Source organism: Pygocentrus nattereri, chromosome 14 (assembly GCF_015220715.1).
Source record: "Pygocentrus nattereri isolate fPygNat1 chromosome 14, fPygNat1.pri, whole genome shotgun sequence".
Classification (NCBI taxonomy): domain Eukaryota; kingdom Metazoa; phylum Chordata; class Actinopteri; order Characiformes; family Serrasalmidae; genus Pygocentrus; species Pygocentrus nattereri.
The window spans coordinates 23177501-23197364 of NC_051224.1; the positions used below are offsets into that span (position 1 = coordinate 23177501).

Sequence of the window (19864 nt, forward strand, 5' to 3'; positions counted from 1 at the left end):
TCGTGTTGTGTTTTGGTTTAGCCCATGTGTTTTTGTTTTGGTTTTTAGTCCAGCCCCCTCGTTTCGTGACTCCACCCCTGATTGTTTCCACCTGTGTTTCCGCCTGTCCCTCATTTACCCTGTGATTATTTAAGCGCTGTGTTTGCCACTAGTTGTCGCTGGTCTTTGTTGTTTGTAGTGTTTGATGTGCTTTGCTTGTACCATTGTTCTGTTGGATTTGTTTGTCTGTTTTGAGATTTTGTCATGTCTGACTCTCGTGTTGGATATCTGAACCTGGACTGTATCGGCTACGACCCTGGATTTGCCCTGAATAAAAGTTGCTTATCTCCGCATATGCGTCCGCCTCCTCGCTCCCTGGCATTACAGTTCTTTAAAGTGACTTAATGTTAAGGTGTTATTGTCCATAGCAGAGATGATATGATATAATAATAATACTGATCGGGTGACTGAGTGAAATGGTACTTTGGGAAGAACCCACAGCTTCACAGCTTATTCAGAAGCCTGACAGCCTGTGGGTGGAGACTGTCCATTAACCAGGTTGTTCTAGCCTGGATGCTGCGAAACCTCCTGCCTGATGGCAGGATGGTGAACAGGCTGTGTGCTGGGTGATGCTGTCTGACTGGATCTTTTTGATCTTCCTGAGACAGCGGGACTGGTAGATGTCCTGTAAGGCTGCTAGTTCATTGACTGTGATGGCTTCTGCTGTTTTCACCACTCCTTTAAGGGCCTTGTGGTCACAGGCAGTGCAGCTGCTGTACCAGACAGTGATGCAGCCTGTGAGGATGCTCTTTATGGTGCATCTGCAGAAGTTGGTGAGGATCTGAGGAGGCACACCAAACTTCCTAAGCCTACGCAGGGTCACTGACGGGCAGATCTCACAATAGTGTTTTGTGGAGGGACCAGGTGAGGTCATCAGTGAGGTGTATGCCGAGGAACTTCACACTGCTGACTCTCTCCACTTCGGCTCCCTTGATGAATGGGGGAGAGTGACCACCCCTCTGCTGTTTCCTGTAGCCCATGATCATCTCCTTTGTTTTGTTCACACAACACAGCGAAATGATGTTACAGTAGATTAAACAAGACAAAAAAATCTGAGTTTAGACATATCTAAAAGGAGGACTCTGCTTGTGAGAGAAACACACTGCATTTAATGCTTTTACACAGCGAGCATCAGATATACTGCAGTTCACCCCTCAAATTACTATAGAGAAACCCAGTCGTCTGCTAGCTGGTGTCTGAATACTGTGATATGCTCTGATATGGATGTGGTAGGAGTGATGGTAGAGCTGTGGTATGATCCATCACTGACCTACTGAACCAGTTAATGTCTGCTGTATGTACTAAGTCGACATTGTTGAGAAACTATACAGTCTAGCACTTGTAACCAGATAGCTCATTACTATCCTAAAAATGATGACTCTTACAAAAACTGTGCCTGTGCTTTTCCAGCTGGTAAAAACCAGAAACTTTGTCCCACTCTCCCATGACAGATTTGTGAAATGTTCCACTGTTCCACATAAAGGACAGTTTAAAACAGCAACTGACCACTCAGGAGCAAAAAGCAGCCTTTCAAATTGGACATTTGTCGCGATATGTATCCGATACGTATCGACTGATTAGAATTTTTTATTATCGCAACATTTTTGGCCCAGCCTTAGGTGATGGCTATGCTAGTTTAATGCTTACTGCAAATTCCATTTGCCCCATTTGCTTCTTCGGTATGGCTAATCTATCGCTTTAATCCTGAGACGTGCTGTTTTCAGTGGGACGAATAAGTGTATGTTGTAATTTGCAGTAAGTGGTGGCAGTTTGGTGCATCACAGACAGACGGGTGGTCTTCATAGTAGGGGGTCATTTGGGGAGATCATGCTGACACTCGAGGACAGTGTATATGTGTGTGTGTGTGTGTGTGTGTGTGTGTGTGTGTATGTGTGTGTGTGTCACATGGTTGACTGGAGCTGATGTTTCTCATGTGCTATTCCTGTAGAGCAGAGCCAAAACAACCCCCCCACCTTCCCAGAGTAAATTAATTCAACAGACCAGCACCTGCATGTGCATTAGATACCCCCAAAATTACTATAACTCTGATTATTTACCTATAAATATATAATTACTATGTCTGGCCTTGTTGTTTACAATTATTGTTTACAATTATTAAGAAAATGACACACTAACAGCAGGCCATGTAGAAGGAGAACAGAGTGAAGGACGCAGCACTTCCACACTTGTACTCCCCAACACCGCATGTGTAATATAAATGTGTGGGGCATGAATAGAGTGAAGCATTTTATATGTTCCTCACAGAACATGAGCAAAGGACAAGAATCTGAGGCTGAAATAATGATAACTCACATCATTTTTTCTTTAAGTTAACATTGAAAATGAGTCCCACAGACCCCAACATTACACAAGGGTTAAAGAAAATACGTGTAGTCATACTAAAAAGTTTGAATGTTCCCAGTCAAATTCTGCGATCTGTTGATTTTGTCACAAAAAATATGTGAACACCTCCTCTACAGAGACTAACTGCGATAATAAATTGTAAAAAAGTAATGACAGTTTCTGTTTATTTGCTGACTTTTAACATATTGGAAAAACACAAAAGGTGCCATAACCTTTGCACAGCCCACTTATTTTCACTTAGGAAATTATCAAAGCACATAATTTGACAATGACCACCCAAGCTTACCACACACACACACACACACACACAACCATTTATTATACACTGCTCAAAAAAATAAAGGGAACACTCAAATAACACATCCTAGATCTGAATGAATTAAATATTCTCATTGAATACTTTATTCTGTACAAAGTTGAATGTGCTGACAACAAAATCACACAAAAATCATCAATGGAAATCTAATTTATTAACCAATGGAGGCCTGGATTTGGAGTCACACACAAAATTAAAGTGGAAAAACACACGACAGGCTGATCCAACTTTAATGTAATGTCCTTAAAACAAGTCAAAATGAGGCTCAGTATTGTGTGTGGGGCCTCCGCGTGCCTGTGTGACCTCCCTACAACGCCTGGGCATGCTCCTGATGAGGTGGCGGATGGTCTCCTGAGGGATCTCCTCCCAGACCTGGACTAAAGCATCCGCCAACTCCTGGACAGTCTGTGGTGCAATGTGGCGTTGGTGGATGGAGACATGTCCTAGATGTGCTCAATCGGATTTAGGTCTGGGGAACGAGCGGGCCAGTCCATAGCTTCAATGCCTTCATCTTGCAGGAACTGCTGACACACTCCAGCCACATGAGGTCTAGCATTGTCCTGCATTAGGAGGAACTCAGGGCCAACCGCACCAGCATATGGTCTCACAAGGGGTCTGAGGATCTCATCTCGGTACCTAATGGCAGTCAGGCTACCTCTGGCGAGCACATGGAGGGCTGTGCGGCCCTTTAAAGAAATGCCACCCCACACCATTACTGACCCACTGCCAAACCGGTCGTGCTGAAGGATGTTGCAGGCAGCAGATCGCTCTCCATGGCGTCTCCAGACTCTGTCACGTCTGTCACATGTGCTCAGTGTGAACCTGCTTTCATCTGTGAAGAGCACAGGGCGTCAGTGGCGAATTTGCCAATGCTGGTGTTCTCTGGCAAATGGCAAGCGTCCTGCACGGTGTTGGGCTGTGAGCACAACCCCCATCTGTGGATGTCGGGCCCTCATACCATCCTCATGGAGTCGGTTTCTAACCGTTTGTGCAGACACATTTGTGGCCTGCTGGAGGTCATTTTGCAGGGCTCTGGCAGTGCTCCTACTGTTCCTCTTTGCAAAGGCGGAGGTAGCGGTCCTGCTGCTGAGTTGTTGCCCTCCTACAGCCTCCTCCACATCTCCTGGTGTACTGGTCTGTCTCCTGGTAGCGCCTCCAGCCTCTGGACACTATGCTGACAGACACAGCAAACCTTCTTGCCACAGCTGGCATGGATGTGCCATCCTGGATGAGCTGCACTACCTGAGCACACAAAAAAGTAAATGGGAATTTGTCATGTAATAAAATGACCTAAATCTTAAAAGTTAGGGTTAAATATTTCTGTGAGTGTATAAGAAGTGGACAGTAGTTATTATGTAGGTACTGTGTAATAATGCAGTTGCAATACAGACGTTGCTTTGGGGAAATGCAACATTTAATTAATGTTATACAGATTACGTTTTGAGAAGAGGGCACGTCTGCTGTACTGTTATAATGTCTCAGCACATGTTCACATGTAACTACACAGCTATTAGCGACGCATAATATAAAGTGGACCCAAATCCTGCAGCAGGTAACGTCACATTACAGAGAGCATTTATAATAACCTTATTACTACACTCAATTTCAACAAGATCAATACTGAGGCAACAGTAACCAGAACACATCCTGAGGCCTTTCCCTCATTATAAGTGAGGTCAGTGGCTGCATGGGGTCAGTGTGCGTTGTCCTGTTTGGTTATTACAGGTCATCTTTGATGAACTTGCTTATAGTAAAGAATTCTAGATAAATACATAGATTTAAAAAAAAGTGTTTCAAAAACGGGAAAAATGACAAATACCTGTTGTCCTTTACTTTGTGTGTACAAACAACCATTCAAGAAAAACTAAGAGTCAGAGAATCTGGAGAAGTCTCTGTCTGTGAGGGACGAGGCTGAACCCCAGTATCTGCTGGCCGTGATCTTTGGGCCCTCAGGCAGCACTGCATTAAAAACAGACATGATTCTGTAGTGGAAATCACTGCATGGGCTCAGAAACACGTCTGAAAACCACTGACTGTGAACACAGTTCATCACTGCATCCACAAATGCTGTTTAAACTCTAAAACACAAAGAAGAACCCAAATATAAACAGGACCCAGAAACGCTGCCACCTTCTCTGGGCCTGAGCTCATTTAAAATGGGCTGAAGTGAAGTGGAAAAGTGTCCTGTGGTCCGACGAATCAACATTTGAAATTCTTTTGGGAAATCATGGACACAGATGTGTCCATCTGGCTAAAGACCACCCAGGTTGTTATCAGGGCACAGTTGAAAAGCCAGTATTCATGATGGTTTAGCCATGTATGGATTATTCAACTGAATTAGTTCAGAGGCGAAAACACATTTTGGACTTTGTACTGACTTTTAAAACCCTTCTGCTTTGAGTGACCCTCTATATTAATTGTAGTCATATTAATAAAACAAATGACTGAAAATTCCTTTTTGTCACTACCAAAACAAAAGCTTTACCAAATGTCTCATTTTTACAGCTTTTTTTTTTTAATGCAAGGACAAACTGTTATATTTAAGAAAAAAGTACAAAAAAATAAATGCCAACAGAAGTGTGGAAAAAAGCAGAAGGTTGTCTGGTCTCATTTGAACGTTCGCGCTCTTCATCTCAGATGGTGCTGCAGAAGGTCTCAGTGTCTCTGTGGAACACAAACAAATAAATCTTTTCAACGTGAAAGAAAAATGAAAGGAAATGCTCTTTTCTGTTTATTGCTAAAATATTAATGACGTGTTAGATGTTCAGACGTACCATTAACAATCAGGTATATTGTTGTTTGAATGTTGACTTCATGAATGAAGCAAGTGTACATTCCTCCATCCGTCTTCTTCACACCGCTGAGTTTGATGGAGAAGTTTCCTTTAGTCCACTCGTCTGGAAAGCTGTCCACTCGGCCTCTGAATGGTGCATCCTGTTCATCCAACGACGCTCTGCTGTCGACGATGTTGTACACGGCGCCGCTGTCTCTGAATCTCCAGAATACGGTGACTTTATTTGGCAGCTCTTTACCACTGCTAAGGCATGGCAAGATGACGGTGTCACCCACAAAACCTTCAATCTCCAGCAGGGAAACTGAAACAGATACCAAAACACACACCAAATCAAAGGTGTCCAGGCACCGTCTGGCTTTTAGTTCTCTGTGTGAAACCTCAGTGAAGCTTTAGTCTGTTAAATCTTTGCTTATTGAGGTGTAAAATGTGCTCACCTTTCTGCATCAGCAGCAGGAACACTAAGGACAAACAGCATCTGAGGAAAAAGTCAGAAAACAAAGAGAGGAAAACTTGTTTTGTGCCAAAGAAGCCGGCAGAAATACACGGAGCCTGCCGCTAAGATACGGCTGTTCCTGTCCCTGCAAAGCGCTTGCAGAAACAGGTTCTGCATAGGCTGATGATTCCATTTTATGGAAAAAACGTGCTAACATTGCAGTAAATGAACACTCTTGAGTGACCCGAACCTTCAGAAGACGAGCCACAGACGAGCTGTGAGATTAGCTAAAGCTACAGAACAGACCACGTTTGAGGTGGTGTGACCAACTAATTGGAGCAGATTGTGGAGCGAATGGAGTAGAACGTGGTGTTAAATGTAAATGCTGGCTTGTTATGTTTCATTATAGTGAGCTAACTAAAGTTTCAGTTAGCAACTGTAATTATTAGCTCTGTTAGCTCTGTAGCTCTGTAGCTCTGTTAGCTCTGTAGCTCTGTTAGCTCTTAAGTCAGAAAACAGAGAGAAACTTGTTTTGTGCCAAAGAAGCTGGCAGAAATGCACTTCAACATGACCCCAACATGCTGCTATACCTGCTACACCATGAACACTAACATCTCCTGGATGTGGTTCAAGGTTTGGTGGTCGGGTTTGGGGTTGTGTGACGGTAAACATCTTTACTAAAATCTGTTTGGGCTGCTGCAGATAAAGAGCAGACACACAGTTGGCTGATGCTACCGAACTGATCAGATCTGTTTGAGGCAGCGCGACCAACTAAGAAAACGGAGAGTAATGTGGCATGAGAGGTGAATCCTGGTGTGCTATTGTTCATTGTCGCTAGCTGGTTAAAGGTAGCCCTGTTGTTTTTGTAGGTTCTAGTTCAAGCTCTGTTAGGTCTGCTAGCTTCGCTAAAGGAAAACCCCCAAGTAGCAGCAGTTTTGCTGTTTAACTATAGTATCTTGTTTTGTTTTACCTCATACGACATTCTTACCTCATCTTTGTCTGCCGATTGTGGGTTTAAACCAACCAAGAGACCAAACCTCCAAAGCTTTCCGCTTTCCGCTTTTAAAACAAACCGATAGTTGCGGAAGCGGAAATACAAGACCTCGTGTGTATCAATATGAAGACAAATTCAGAGACCTTGCATAAAAATAGTAATAGTAATAATAAGAATAATGAAAAAATATACATATCATTTATTAGATTTTCTTCTTTTTTTTTCAGAACTGATGCCTATTTTGGGTAATAGATCACTCCCCCGTGACACCACTCTATAAATTACTTCAGCACCACAGAAGCTGCTCTGATTGCCCAAAGGGTTGGTGTTATATTTAATATTTTTAATGCATTTGCATTAAAAGACTGACAGATTGTTTAAAAACCCTCCAAAAACTGTGCAAAATGCGGTTTAGAGGCACAGTTTTACTATAAGATCACTAAATGTCCCTAATAAAGGGGACAATAACTGTATGATAGTTTTATTTCTTCAAACTCATCACATCTAAAATAAATCCTCAGTCCATGTGATGCTCATATCTATCCAAACCCTTCTGGTGCAGATACTGTGATACTGTAATAACCGTGTAGTTACACATGAATAACGTATGCAACAACACTGTAACTACTGATGATTTGGTCAACATTAAGGCTGGATTACAGCGGTAGAGCCTGTGTAATTACACAAGTGTGTCCTCTACACAGAAATGCTCCTGTAGTGCAGTGTTACTTACACTGTATAATAAAGGAACAGTTCCTGTGTAGTTATTATGTAAGTACTGTGTAATAATGCAGTGGTACTATAGACACTGTGTATATATGTACACTAAATTTCCAAAAGTATTCGGTCGTCTGGCTTCAAACTCACATGAACCTGAGTGAGATCCCCTTCTTAATTCATAGGGTTTAATATGATGTCGGCTCACCCTTTGCAGCTGTAACAGCTTCTGCTCTTCTGGGAAGGCTTTCCACAAGGGAACCTGGTTGTAGTGTCCGTCTCATGCTACCACGAGTGTGAAAGCACCACCAACATTCAAAAGTGACCAAAACATCAGCCAGAAAGCAGAAAGGTACTGAGAAGTGGTCTGTGGTCCCCACCTGCAGAACCACTCCTTTACTGAGTGTGTCTTGCTAATTGCCAATGATTTCCACCTGTTGTCTGTTCCATTTACACAACAGCTGTGAAACTGATTGTCAATCAGTGTTGCTTCCTAAGTGGACAGTTTGATTTCACAGAAGTTTGATTTACTTGGAGTTATATTGTGTTGTTTAAGTGTTCCCTTTATTTTTTTGATCAGTATATATATGTATATATACATATATGTGTGTGTGTGTGTGTGTGTGTGTGTGTGAAATATTAGTATTTTAATATATAATATACTACTAATTAATATATAATAAACTACTATATAATACTGATGTCACATACACGCAGATCAGGCATAGGTGCCTCCTTGTTTCTACACTCACTGTCCATTTTATCAGCTCCACTTACTGTATAGCTGCACTTTGTAGTTCTACAGTTACAGACTGTAGTCCATCTGTTTCTCTGATACTTTGTTAGCCCCCTTTTACACTGTTCTTCAGTGGTCAGGACCCCCATGGACCCTCACAGAGCAGGTACTCTTTGGGGGGTGGATCATTCTCAGCACTGAAGTAACACTGACATGGTGGTGGTGTGTTAGTGTGTGTTGTGTTGGTCCGAGTAGATCAGACACAGCAGTACTGCTGGAGGTTTTAAACACTGTGTCCGCTCGCTGTCCACTCTATTAGACACTCCTACCTTGTCGGTCCACCTTCTAGATGTAAAGTCAGAGCCGATTGCTCATCTGCTGCTGCACAGTTTGTGTTGGTCATCCTCTAGTTCTTCATCAGTGGTCACAGGACGCTGCCCACAGGACGCTGCACACAGGACGCTGCACACAGGACGCTGTTAGCTGGATATTTTTGATTAGTGGACTGTTCTCAGTCCAGAAGTGACACTGAGGTGTTTAAACACTCCAGCAGCACTAGAGTACTTTTATATAATATATAGGCTATATTAGTATTACACACCAACACTTACACTAAGACAGTATATATGGGACAGATGTATGAGGGCAAAATTATATAAAACAATCCTGTAACCTGTGTGGGTGTGTGTGTGTGTGTGTGTGTGTGTGTGTGTCTGGGGGGGTGGGGGTGTATTGGAGTGCTGTCAGGCTGAGGCTGAATTTACTGCTGCAGACACTGTTTATCACTCACCAGAGGGTAATACGAGAGAGGGAGGGATGGAAAGAAAAAAGGAGAGAGAGAGAGAGAGAGAGAGGAGGGGGGGGCATACAGAGGGAGGGCTTTCTGCCCCACTTCACACTGCACTCCATAAATCAGAGAGAGAGAGAGAGAGAGGAAAAGAAAGAGGGGGAGAAGGAGAGCGCAGGAGCAAGACAGGAAAAAGAGTAAAACAGGGAGCGGTGAGAGAGGAGGGGCAGGAAGGACGAGAGGAGAGAGGAACGAGGAGGAGAAACAGCATAATCTCTCTCACTCTGTCTTCTCTTTATCTCTGTCTCGCTCCCTCTTTCCCTTCTTTTTCTCTTTCTTTCACATATTGCATTTCTTTTTTCTTTTCTTTATTTATTTCTGTTTCTTTCTTTATCCTCTCATTCTCTCTCTTTCCTGTCTTCTGCTCTTTCTTTTTCTTTCCTTGTCTTTCTGACTGATAGTACTTAATTTTTCCACCTCTTTCTTTGTTTTCTCTCATTCTCTATCTCCCCCTTCCCCCCTCTCTGTCTCTTTCTCTCTTTTTTCTGTATCTCTTTCTGTGTGTGTGTGTGTGTACTCAGTTAGCACTGTGCTAATTGGTGGGCTATATGCTTCAGTACTCATTAGCTGTGTTAGCCTCATAGTTGTGGTGCTAAAGCTAATGTGCTGTGCTGATGTGGTTGCAGCCGATCTGTGGTTCTGATGAACTCTGGGTGTGGGGGGTGGGGGTTCACACTCTGCTCTCTTCCAGTCCAGCACACACATTCAGGAGGGAAAGTGTGAAATCCTCTGACCCAAACACACACACGCTCACACCCCTCCTTTACACCTTCACACACACACTCACATACACACACACACACACACACATTCACACATACGTCTGTGAGGTGTCTGAGGTGTTTCTCTGAATGTGTGTGACTGAGATTCCAGTTGTGATCTTATACATACAAATTATTAATTTTTTCATCGTCAGTGAGAAAAACAAAAAACATTTTAACAGAAAATCACACAGAAGCTTCAGTGTGGAGCAATTATTGCACCATCTCCTTTTCTAAGTGAGGTTCTTCTTGAACAGCTGCACATCCTTTCAGACCCATAGCGCTATATATATATATATATATATATATATATATATATATATATATATATATATATATATATAATGCAAGTTAATGAAACCAGACTTTTTTTTCCAAGTCATTTTGGGTTGTTTCTTTTGGTCCATTCATCATGAATTTTACACACAATGTAAAAGGTAACATGTATTATAAAATTGTCAAAAACCGAAAAGACAAAGATGGAGATACATGGAACCCTTTACACTGTGTGTAAATTTCTTCCCACTGTCTTTCTCCTTACTCTCTCTGTCTCTCTGTCTCTCTGTATAATTAATAGAGGCAGGCTGGGTTGATTAAAGCAACACATCAGTCCGACCCCATTTAGTTAAGGCATGACTCAGTGGCAGGAGCCAGCAGTGTCCTCTTAATGACAGATTAGTACTGACTGAGGAGGCCGCAACACACACACACACACACACACACACACACACACACACACACTGCTTGTATTGAGACGTGCACATGCTGTTAGTAGTGGGACATATGGCCAAAAACTTGGCACTGTAGAATTAACATTTCTGATGATTTCAGTATATTTCGTATATATACACACATACAAACACATTTCAAATAAAACCATTCTTATGCTTGAGTAAAGCTATATTCAGGTGGTTGCTAAGTTGTTGCTAGGACATTGCTGTGCTATCGCAGATGGTTGCTAATGTGCTGCTAGGCCGTTGCTATTTTAGGTGATAGATACAGGTGGATAGTAACGTGTTTCTAGGCCATTTTTATGCTATGGTTGCTAAGGTGTTGCTAGGACATTGGACATTGCTTTGATATCCCAGTTGGTTGCTAAAGTGTTGCAAGCCCAAAGTTTCATGGTTCTACCTCAAAAACTGCAGAAAAAAAAGAAAATGGTACAAAAAAATACAACTTAATCGAAGCTCTCGGCCCTGGCTGTTCTTTTTTCATCACTGTGTAACTCCCCTCCTAGAAGGTGCGGAGGCCCATTCGCCACCATGTCTGAATCGATCACATCCAGATTCAGCCTGGCTAAATTGCACCAGAGCAAAGCGACGGCGGGTGAGCAGCAGGGGCCACTTTCTCTTGGGCTGGAGGAAAAGATCATTTGCTAATCATTCGTGGCACATGGAACGAGTTTCCTTTTGCTAATTACGTCTGTGAGCCGCTATTAGGCCGTCTGCTTTGATTCTGCACTCTGCCCTGTGGCAGCTGCCAGACACACCTTTATTCCCCTTGCCTTCTCCAGTGGAGAGTAAGAAAGCCTGCCTTTGAAAGGAGGAACTGTAAAAAGCCTCCACTACAGCTAAACGGGGGTGTCTCATTAAAGCAATGGCCAGAAATCAAATTTGTGCAGGTTTCATTTAGGCAGGTTTCTGCAAGTGAAATAAGATTTTTGGCCAAACCTATAGGGCTAAAGCATAAGTCGGCAACATGGGGCTTTGGAGCCACATGCAGATCTTTTACTGCCCTCCTTAGTGAAATTAGATTTGTAGGTAAAAATAAAATAATCCTCCTTTACAATAAAGTAAAGCTCTGCTGATCGTTCAACACAGTTTAATGGTAAATGATCTTAAACACTGGAGTTAATGTAGAACTGCTGATTCACGCTTTAACCCTGAAGATCGGCACAGACTGCTGGTCACCATAGCAACACAGATAATCGCACCTAGCTAGTAGCTAATGAAAAGGCAAAGAGAGAGATTTAAGACAAACATTGATAATTTACAGATGAATGGACTCATTTTTGTTTATAGTCACTCAGGCTGGTTTCCTGATATGTTTAATATGCAGTGAGAAACTGACAAACACTGAAAAGCTGCAGAGCTGAAGTTTGAATGAGCTTCTCGTTTGAATGTTTCCATTCCACCTTAAATGGTGCAGCAGTTACATTCTGGTGGCATTTAAGGTGGAACGGGAAAATTCAAACAAGAAGATGGTGAATGAGAAACGGCTTCAGCCTCATAAAAAGTTGAACATTGAGAGACGTTTTACAAGAAACTGATCTACTTTTGTGGAAAAGTTTCCTGCTGGAGATGTGAGAAAAGCTATATTTTTATATTTTTTATATTTTTAGTCCATACTAGTACATCAGCGCACATTGAGACATATTTACAGCCGAGGTGGCAAAATGGATATAAAATCTTGTGGCTCCCAAGGTGCTTTGATTATTGTTGAAAGGACAAAATGGCTCTTCTTAAGAGAGGGGTTTCTGATAAAGTGGCCAGGTGTGTAACAGAGTCTGGAGGTATTTGAGTAAGAGGTCTGTTAGCAGATCAGGAGAGAGCTCATCATCAGTTCACTCAGTAAAACCCAATAAAGCGTCTGAGGGCATCACATGATCGCGAGAAACCTCGCTGTTGAGGACGCTCTTTTGGCTCGTCTCCCAGAATTCATTTGTTTCTTATGACCGCCTGGCTTTAATATATTACAGCGCATCACATCACGCTCCTCCTGCCATCATGTAGGCACACAGCCAGCTTGTGTCTTTCATGCGTTCACCTTTACTTTGTGTTGATATGGCACTTTTTGTGCGACTGTATTATGAAGGATGTGGTGAATCTTGTGGAAAGGCTTTAAAAAATGAATTCTCAAATGATTTAAAGGAATAGTTCAGTCAGGAAAAGCTAATATTGCGTCATGCTAACTGGTCCCTACAAATTACCATTACATCATGCTACCTTTTTAAAATGTGTTAGTCTTGTTTTGTGCCACTTCTAAATCTGGAACATTTAAAAGGAATAGTTTAGTCAAGAATGTTGCTAACAATTTATGAAATGATGGCCAACAATTAGCATTATGCTAATTACATCATTTTACCTGGTGTCTTTTCCCTTCCACTGTATCATGCTAATTGGTCGGTCAAAGAACTAATTCTAACGCCTACAGTGAATAAAACTGAGTGGCTGAATAAAACTGGGTGGCCATCAGTTAGCATTATGATAATTGCTGCAACTAAACTACCACTACCTTTTTAAATGCATTTGCTTTTACCGTTACCTTTTAAAAGCTTTGTGCCACTTCATTCTTGAAAGTTTTAAATGAGTAGTTCAGTCAAAAAGCTAATGTTGCTAGCACTGAAGTAACATAACAAGTCACAATTAGCATTACGCAAATTGCGCATGCTAACTGATAGCTTCTTAATGATTTTAAGTATTACTGACTTGCGAAGCTTCCAATAGGCGATAAGCAAGCAGAGGGCTGACGTAATTCCGGGAAAATCTCAGCCAGCTACGACAGTTCTGCTATTTGTGCTGTTGCTGTGGTTTTAGTTAAGTGGTGATAATTTCTCAGGAAAAGAAGTTTGAAGTTTCAGCGAACCGACCGCGCTACAGCTGAACAGAGTTATGTGCCTTTGTGTCAAGCCTTCAGTAAGTGCTTAGTTTATATAGCTTTCCCTCTGATCCGGAAACCAGAAGAAAATGGATTGTCACTATCCAGAGCGAGAACTTTTCCGTTAGTCCCCATACCTGCGTCTGTAGCTGGAAATTTAAAAAAGATAATGTTCTTGATCCTGTGTCTGAGACAGCGACTGTAATGAGGGAGTGGGTCTGATGTTGCTTGAGTGGAACAATTTCTCCGCTCCACATTAAGGAACGGGGGTTTGGGAGAGGAGAAAGCTAACGACGGAGGCTGACACAATCCAGGCCATTGCACACCTCAGCCTGCATGTGGAGCACCTATGCAAGTTCTTTGACACTGAGATTCCGTTCTGGCTTTTCGGTAATATTAGTCAGCTCTACACTGCCGCACCTCTCCTGACAAACCAGGAAAATGGGCCTCTTGTAAAGGCTTAGGCAAAGAAGCCAGAATAGTACATTACAGTGGCTCCCAGACCTTGTCCTGGAAGACCCCCTGTGCTGCACGTATTATTCATGTTTCCTCTACTCCCAGCACACCTGATCCAACTAATCAGCTGATTAATAAGCCCTTCATCACTTGAAGTGGGGGTGTTTGTAGGGCCGGAGTCCTGACGAACCAGGGTTGGGAACCTGTGATATATTGCATTTACATTTAGTCAGATGATGTTATCCAAAGTGACCTCCTCTGCTGTTAGCCTCCCACCACCTCCTACCCCAAAATAGCCTCAGAGGATGTATATTGTCTTGAAGAAAAAATGTAAATCTTGTAAATAGCAATTATCTGTATATACTGTATATAATATTTTATATGGTTCATTATTGAAAACTGATTATTGTAATAAATTCATTTTTTGGCCACCTATCTGTTAGTCCTGCTCCCCTACAGTCCTCTAACAATCAGAATAATTTACACAAGACAATGTATCTTTATTACACTGTTAATCATTTCCTGTATAACATATATAATAATAATAATAATAATAATAATAATAAACAAGTTTAAATTGTATATGGATACCACTTTGAAAGTATGAAAACAGTTATGAAATTATGAAAGTATGTTTACAGTTATGGTATGTTTACAGTTATGAAATTCAACGCCTAACAGCAACATTTCATTGATGTAACAGCTGTAACTTACTGAGCTCTAATAAATGAATGAAATAATACAATAGTTTAATTACTGCTATTTACGATAAACAATAAATGGAATGTCACTTTTTACACTTAATGAAGCTTACTTTCAAGTACTGTCTGTTTCAATCTATTCATCGAGGGACGTATAGAGATAACAATAAAAAAGGAAAGGTCAGTTTTGGGGGAACAGAGGTGGGCCTCAGGTCAGAATAATGAGCAGTATGGCACAAAAGTGCTGCCACACAGGAACAGCTTTGTAGCTGCACAGGATGGGAAGCAAAATCTGTGAAAATACACAAATCTGTTACAGCATGTACTGTAAATCCTGCAAGTGCAGTTAAATAGTGAAATGTTATTTCTAAACGATAAAAGAGTGAACTTTTGTTATAAAGGGGAATGAGTACAGGGTTGGCAGTATTAGATTCACAGCATTGATTTGATTCACAGAAACACAGGAGCCTGCCTCACAAACCAGCCTGCACTGAACCTGCAGGATAACTTTCTCTTACGCTCATCGATCTAGTTATAACTCTCAGTCCTAATGGTTATCTTTCCTGTCTTTGAATCCCTGTTTGAACCTGAGATCGACAATAACGTTAGGAAAGTTTAAGTAGTGATTGACACACAGACACAGTATTTGCTAGTACCCAAACATTGTAAGGGCTGGGATTACACGGCCGGATGTTACCTTCATAAATGGGGATGTAGCTTCAAACAAATAGTTTGAAACCCGTCTCCTTCTTACTTGCTGGTGTTTGGCATGATGCAACCAACGTCGTTGGCCGAAAGTCCGGGTAAGTCTTGAAGCATCCGTGTGAAAATGCCTTAGCCAGTGTGCTGGATACGAGCGCCGGAAGTGAAACAGCTGGCTGACTTGGAATGCGGAAGAAGAGTGTGCATAGAGCCTCTTCTGGCATCCAGTTAGCATTTGTGCAAGGGATGTCATAAAAAAAACTGAATGGCCTACTTTCAGTGAGTGTGTTTACATCCACTTAATAATCCGATCATAACTGGATTTTTGCAGTTTTCTGATCAGTATGTGGTTGTGTAAACTCTGACTTAGATCAGAGTAAAGCCTAGAGATCTCTTTAGGAAATCCGATAAAGAGTCAGGATTTTAGCTCAATAATGAGGTTTTTCAGTGCATGTAAACTCTTACTCTGATTTCTTTCGTTTCTCTTAATTGTAAATCCTAATTGTATCTGGGCTTTGCTTGTTTCACACATCAGTTCTGTTTCTCTAGAACAGGTCTGTCTCGATTCATTGATGAACAATGATTACATGTATATAATTTGTTATACAGTTTTCTTCCCAGTTTAGTCGTCTCCAATTCCACCCACTAGTTAGGACTCCCCCAGTCACATGATGCCAACAATGCTAGGGGGTGAAGGCTAGCACAATATTCTTCTGAGACCTGTGAAGCTCCACCACGTCATTTCGAATTGCCGCTAATGCAACATCACTGGACAGCCGTCAGATCTGTAACATCAGCTAACAGACGCCTGCGCTGACTAGCATAGCGCTGAGTGATGGGAGGGGGATGGGGGGCCATCCTACCCTCCCAGAGAGAGTGAGGCCAATTGTGCTCTCTTGGACTCCAAACTACGGATGGCTGTAGCATCACCAGTGAGAACTCGGAATCTCCTGATAATAGGGCCAACACTTGACAGTTACGCCACTCGGGAGCCCCCAGAAATTATTGATAAATGAGCAGTGATTAGTTGTCAGTTTGCATGATGATAATCCATATTTTGAATTGTCCTACTAGGTGCTAACTGTTTTACAGCATCTGAAACTTAGTCTGTTTGGTTTTATCTGGATAGCAATGATGTTTTTATGCTAAATGCGGACTTTATAACTGGACGAAAAGCGCTATGTAAATAAAAATCAAGATGTTGTGGAGACAGATCTGTTATTTTGCTCACAGCAGCACTTTTTCAAGCCACTAAACTTGAATAAATCAATTTATGTGGCGTGACGATCACTACAGCCTGTATGGAACGCTATTGCCAGTTTCCTTGGCTTTGTCGTTCAGAGGAAGTGGAGCAGCGGCCCTGCTGTCGTTCCGCTCATTTATCAGAGGAAGTGTGATGTGTCTACACTTGACCTCCAGACCTCGAGGTTCTGGTCAGTGTCCAGCTGGCAGGCGCAGAGATGGGTGGAGGGGGGTTGGGAAACGCTGGCCAGAGCTCCAGGCTTGTAGACCAGACCAGGCCAGGTTTGTAACCTGCCAAGTGCTTAAAGGAATTCTCCAGTGTTTTCAGCCTAATGTGCTTGTACAGCAAGGCTGATGGGACAGTTACGTCTCTGTAAAACAAACAGGAAAAACACTGAGTCGATACAACACTTACAATAGAAGTCAATTTCCAGGCATGGAAGCATCTTCCCATTGACTTCTGTTGTAACGTATACAGAGGATACGTGTCTAAAGCTCTAGAGCTGGATCAGTTTGCTAATTTTGTGATTACGGGTGATTTTAATCCAGTATGAATCTGCCATGTCCACTAAAATGTCCAGATACCAGAGTTTCTTCAGAAATGAAGGGTGTTAACAGTGAGTTTGTGCTCTTTGCTGCAGTAACAGCTTCTATTCTTCTGGGAAGGCTTTATACTAGATGTTGGAACATTGCTGTGAGGATTTGACTGAGCATTAGTGAGGTCAGGTACTGATGTTGGATGGTCAGTTCTGGGTCACTTCAACTTATCCCAAAGGTGGAGCTCCATCACTCCAGAGAATACAGTGCTACAGCTCCAAAGCCCACTGTTGGGGGGCTTTATGTCCCTCTAGAAACACTTGGCATTGGGCATGATGACCTTATGCATCCCATTGTTTTGGTCAGCGCTCTTCTACGGAGGTATCTATCTATCTATCTATCTATCTATCTATCTATCTATCTATCTATCTATCTATCTATCTATCTATCTATCTATCTATCTTTAACAAAAGTGTGGATACACTTAGCCATGCTAATGTGCTTTAGTCCATGTTTATAGATAACAGGGAGCCATCCAGTATCAGAAACCACATAATCAAGTCTATTACAGATACTGAACAACTCCACACAGCTTTGAGGCGAGTGCAGTGATGCAGGCACACGCTTAACACCATGCTAAAAAGTTTCCATTGGCTACATTAGCCTTGTAGCTCCTGTTAATCATAAACAGCCAGTTTATGTCATCATATATCTTATCATGAAGAATAGTGATGCTAAGTGGTTAATGTTGAACTAAACAGATAAAGACATGAATAATGTAGATATGCAGGTTTCATTTTGGCTTTGAGGACTTTTCTGTCCCTGAAATGAGATGTTATATTTCTCTGACACGTCTGTTCAGACATTTGGATGCAGATATGCTGAAATTAGCTGGAAAGATGTGATCAAGATTAAGATTCTAAATAAGTGACCCTTATTAGTCCCACAATGACCCATCTGTGCAGCAAAACACCACATACACACTAGTGATCACACACTAGGGGGCAGAGAGCACACTTGCCCGGAGTGGTGGCCAGCCCTATCCACAGCACCTGGGGAGCAGTTGGGGGTCAGGTGCCTTGCTCAAGGGCACTTCAGTCACATACTGTCTGCTCAGGGGATCAAACCGGCGACCTTCCGGTCACAAGGCTGGTACCCTAACTTCCAGCCCACAATTGCCCCCATAAAGAGCTGCACCGTGCTTCTGCCTGGGGTCCTTTCGCATGTTAAGCGAGTGTGATGACCACTACACTACAGAAACAACCTGAAAGGATGTGTGCCACCCATGCGTGTGTTCACATGCACTTATTGATCTGATAACTGCAGAAAATCAGATTTTTAATCCAGTCAACACGTTTACATGCACTTGAGTAATCAGATAATGGGGAAACTCCAGGTCTACATGAGTCAGAGAGTAATCAGATTTCTGCTTCACAAACAGCCAATAAACTTACAAAAGAAAACGAGACGAAAACGTAACGTAAAACTCAAACTTCAAGAGCTGCTTTTTTAAGCATTGCACCGCTTTAGCTGAAAATATGAACAGACATCATTTAGAAGATGAAGAAAATTTAAATCCTTCATCAAGTTTACACGACCATTTGAATATTCTGTAACATTTTATTTGGATAGTCCCCTTTAGATGCTTTGTAGATACTTAATTTTCTTTCAAGTTACATTCAACTAAATATCTACTAAATTGACTGTAATGTTCTTTAACTCTAAACCTGCTCTAATCCTAACCCTCACCTTAACCTCAAGCCAAAACATAAACCCAGCCCTAACCCTGGTCCAAATCCTAACCCTCCACTGTTTAGAATCAACTGAGTTTCAACAGTTTATTAATAATTTGAACATCTCTAGATGATTTATAGGGAAGTATGGTGGTCTGTGCAAGTAAAGTGAGACCGAACAATTAGATAACTGCAGAAATCTGATTATGATCAGATTATTGAGTGCATGTAAACACGCTCAGTGTTACACTTACAAACTGAGGTTGGCTCCAGGGAAAACAACTGTTATTTGTTTTGGACCTTTTACATTTTTAGGGTTCAAGCACGCAGTGCGTAGAACCCTATTGTTTTTGCTCAGATTTTTCTTCTTATTATTATTATTCTTTTTCTCCTGAAAAAGTGGTTGTGGAGAAGAGACCGTAAGCCATCCAGACACCAAACTTGGTGGGTAGGTGTAGTTTGTATGCATCTCGCCCCACAGCAAAAATGACCCCGATTGGCCAAAGGGGGGCGCTATAGAGCACCAAAACACGTTTTGCTTCATAACTCCTAAACCGAGATGTGCACAGACAAAATTCTTTTTGTGACTCATTCCTTGGGTCAAGACAAATAACTTTGCCGCTGACACCATTTAGCTCCGCCCACTTCAAATTTGAGCTAATTTGCATAATATTCAAAACCTACTTTTGTGAACCAGTCCTACAATTTTCACTCAATCCTCAATTTTCTGGTATCAGAAAACTCGGGAGTGTCTCTTTATCAAGATTTATCAAAAAAAAATTGATATTTGCAAACATTATGGCTGCCATATGCTAATTAGCCCTTCTGACAAAACTCAAAATTCACTTAAGACTCTATAACTCAAGAATGCTTTAGCCAAAAATATTGACACTCT

General features: G+C 41.8%; 2 protein-coding genes across 3 annotated transcripts in view; one reads left to right on the forward strand and one right to left on the reverse strand.

The window, feature by feature from the left end:
* rarab (retinoic acid receptor, alpha b) overlaps positions 1-19864 on the forward strand; it is a 205870-nt gene that overhangs the window by 97381 nt on the left and 88625 nt on the right. The window lies entirely within an intron of this gene.
* LOC119265139 (CD276 antigen homolog) lies at positions 5235-7008 on the reverse strand. The gene is made up of 4 exons (XM_037544787.1): positions 6935-7008; positions 5948-5988; positions 5494-5814; positions 5235-5383 (listed from the first exon to the last, which is right to left on the reverse strand). Exons 1-4 carry the CDS (start codon positions 6937-6939, stop codon positions 5235-5237), a joined length of 516 nt encoding a protein of 171 aa, XP_037400684.1. The 5' UTR covers positions 6940-7008.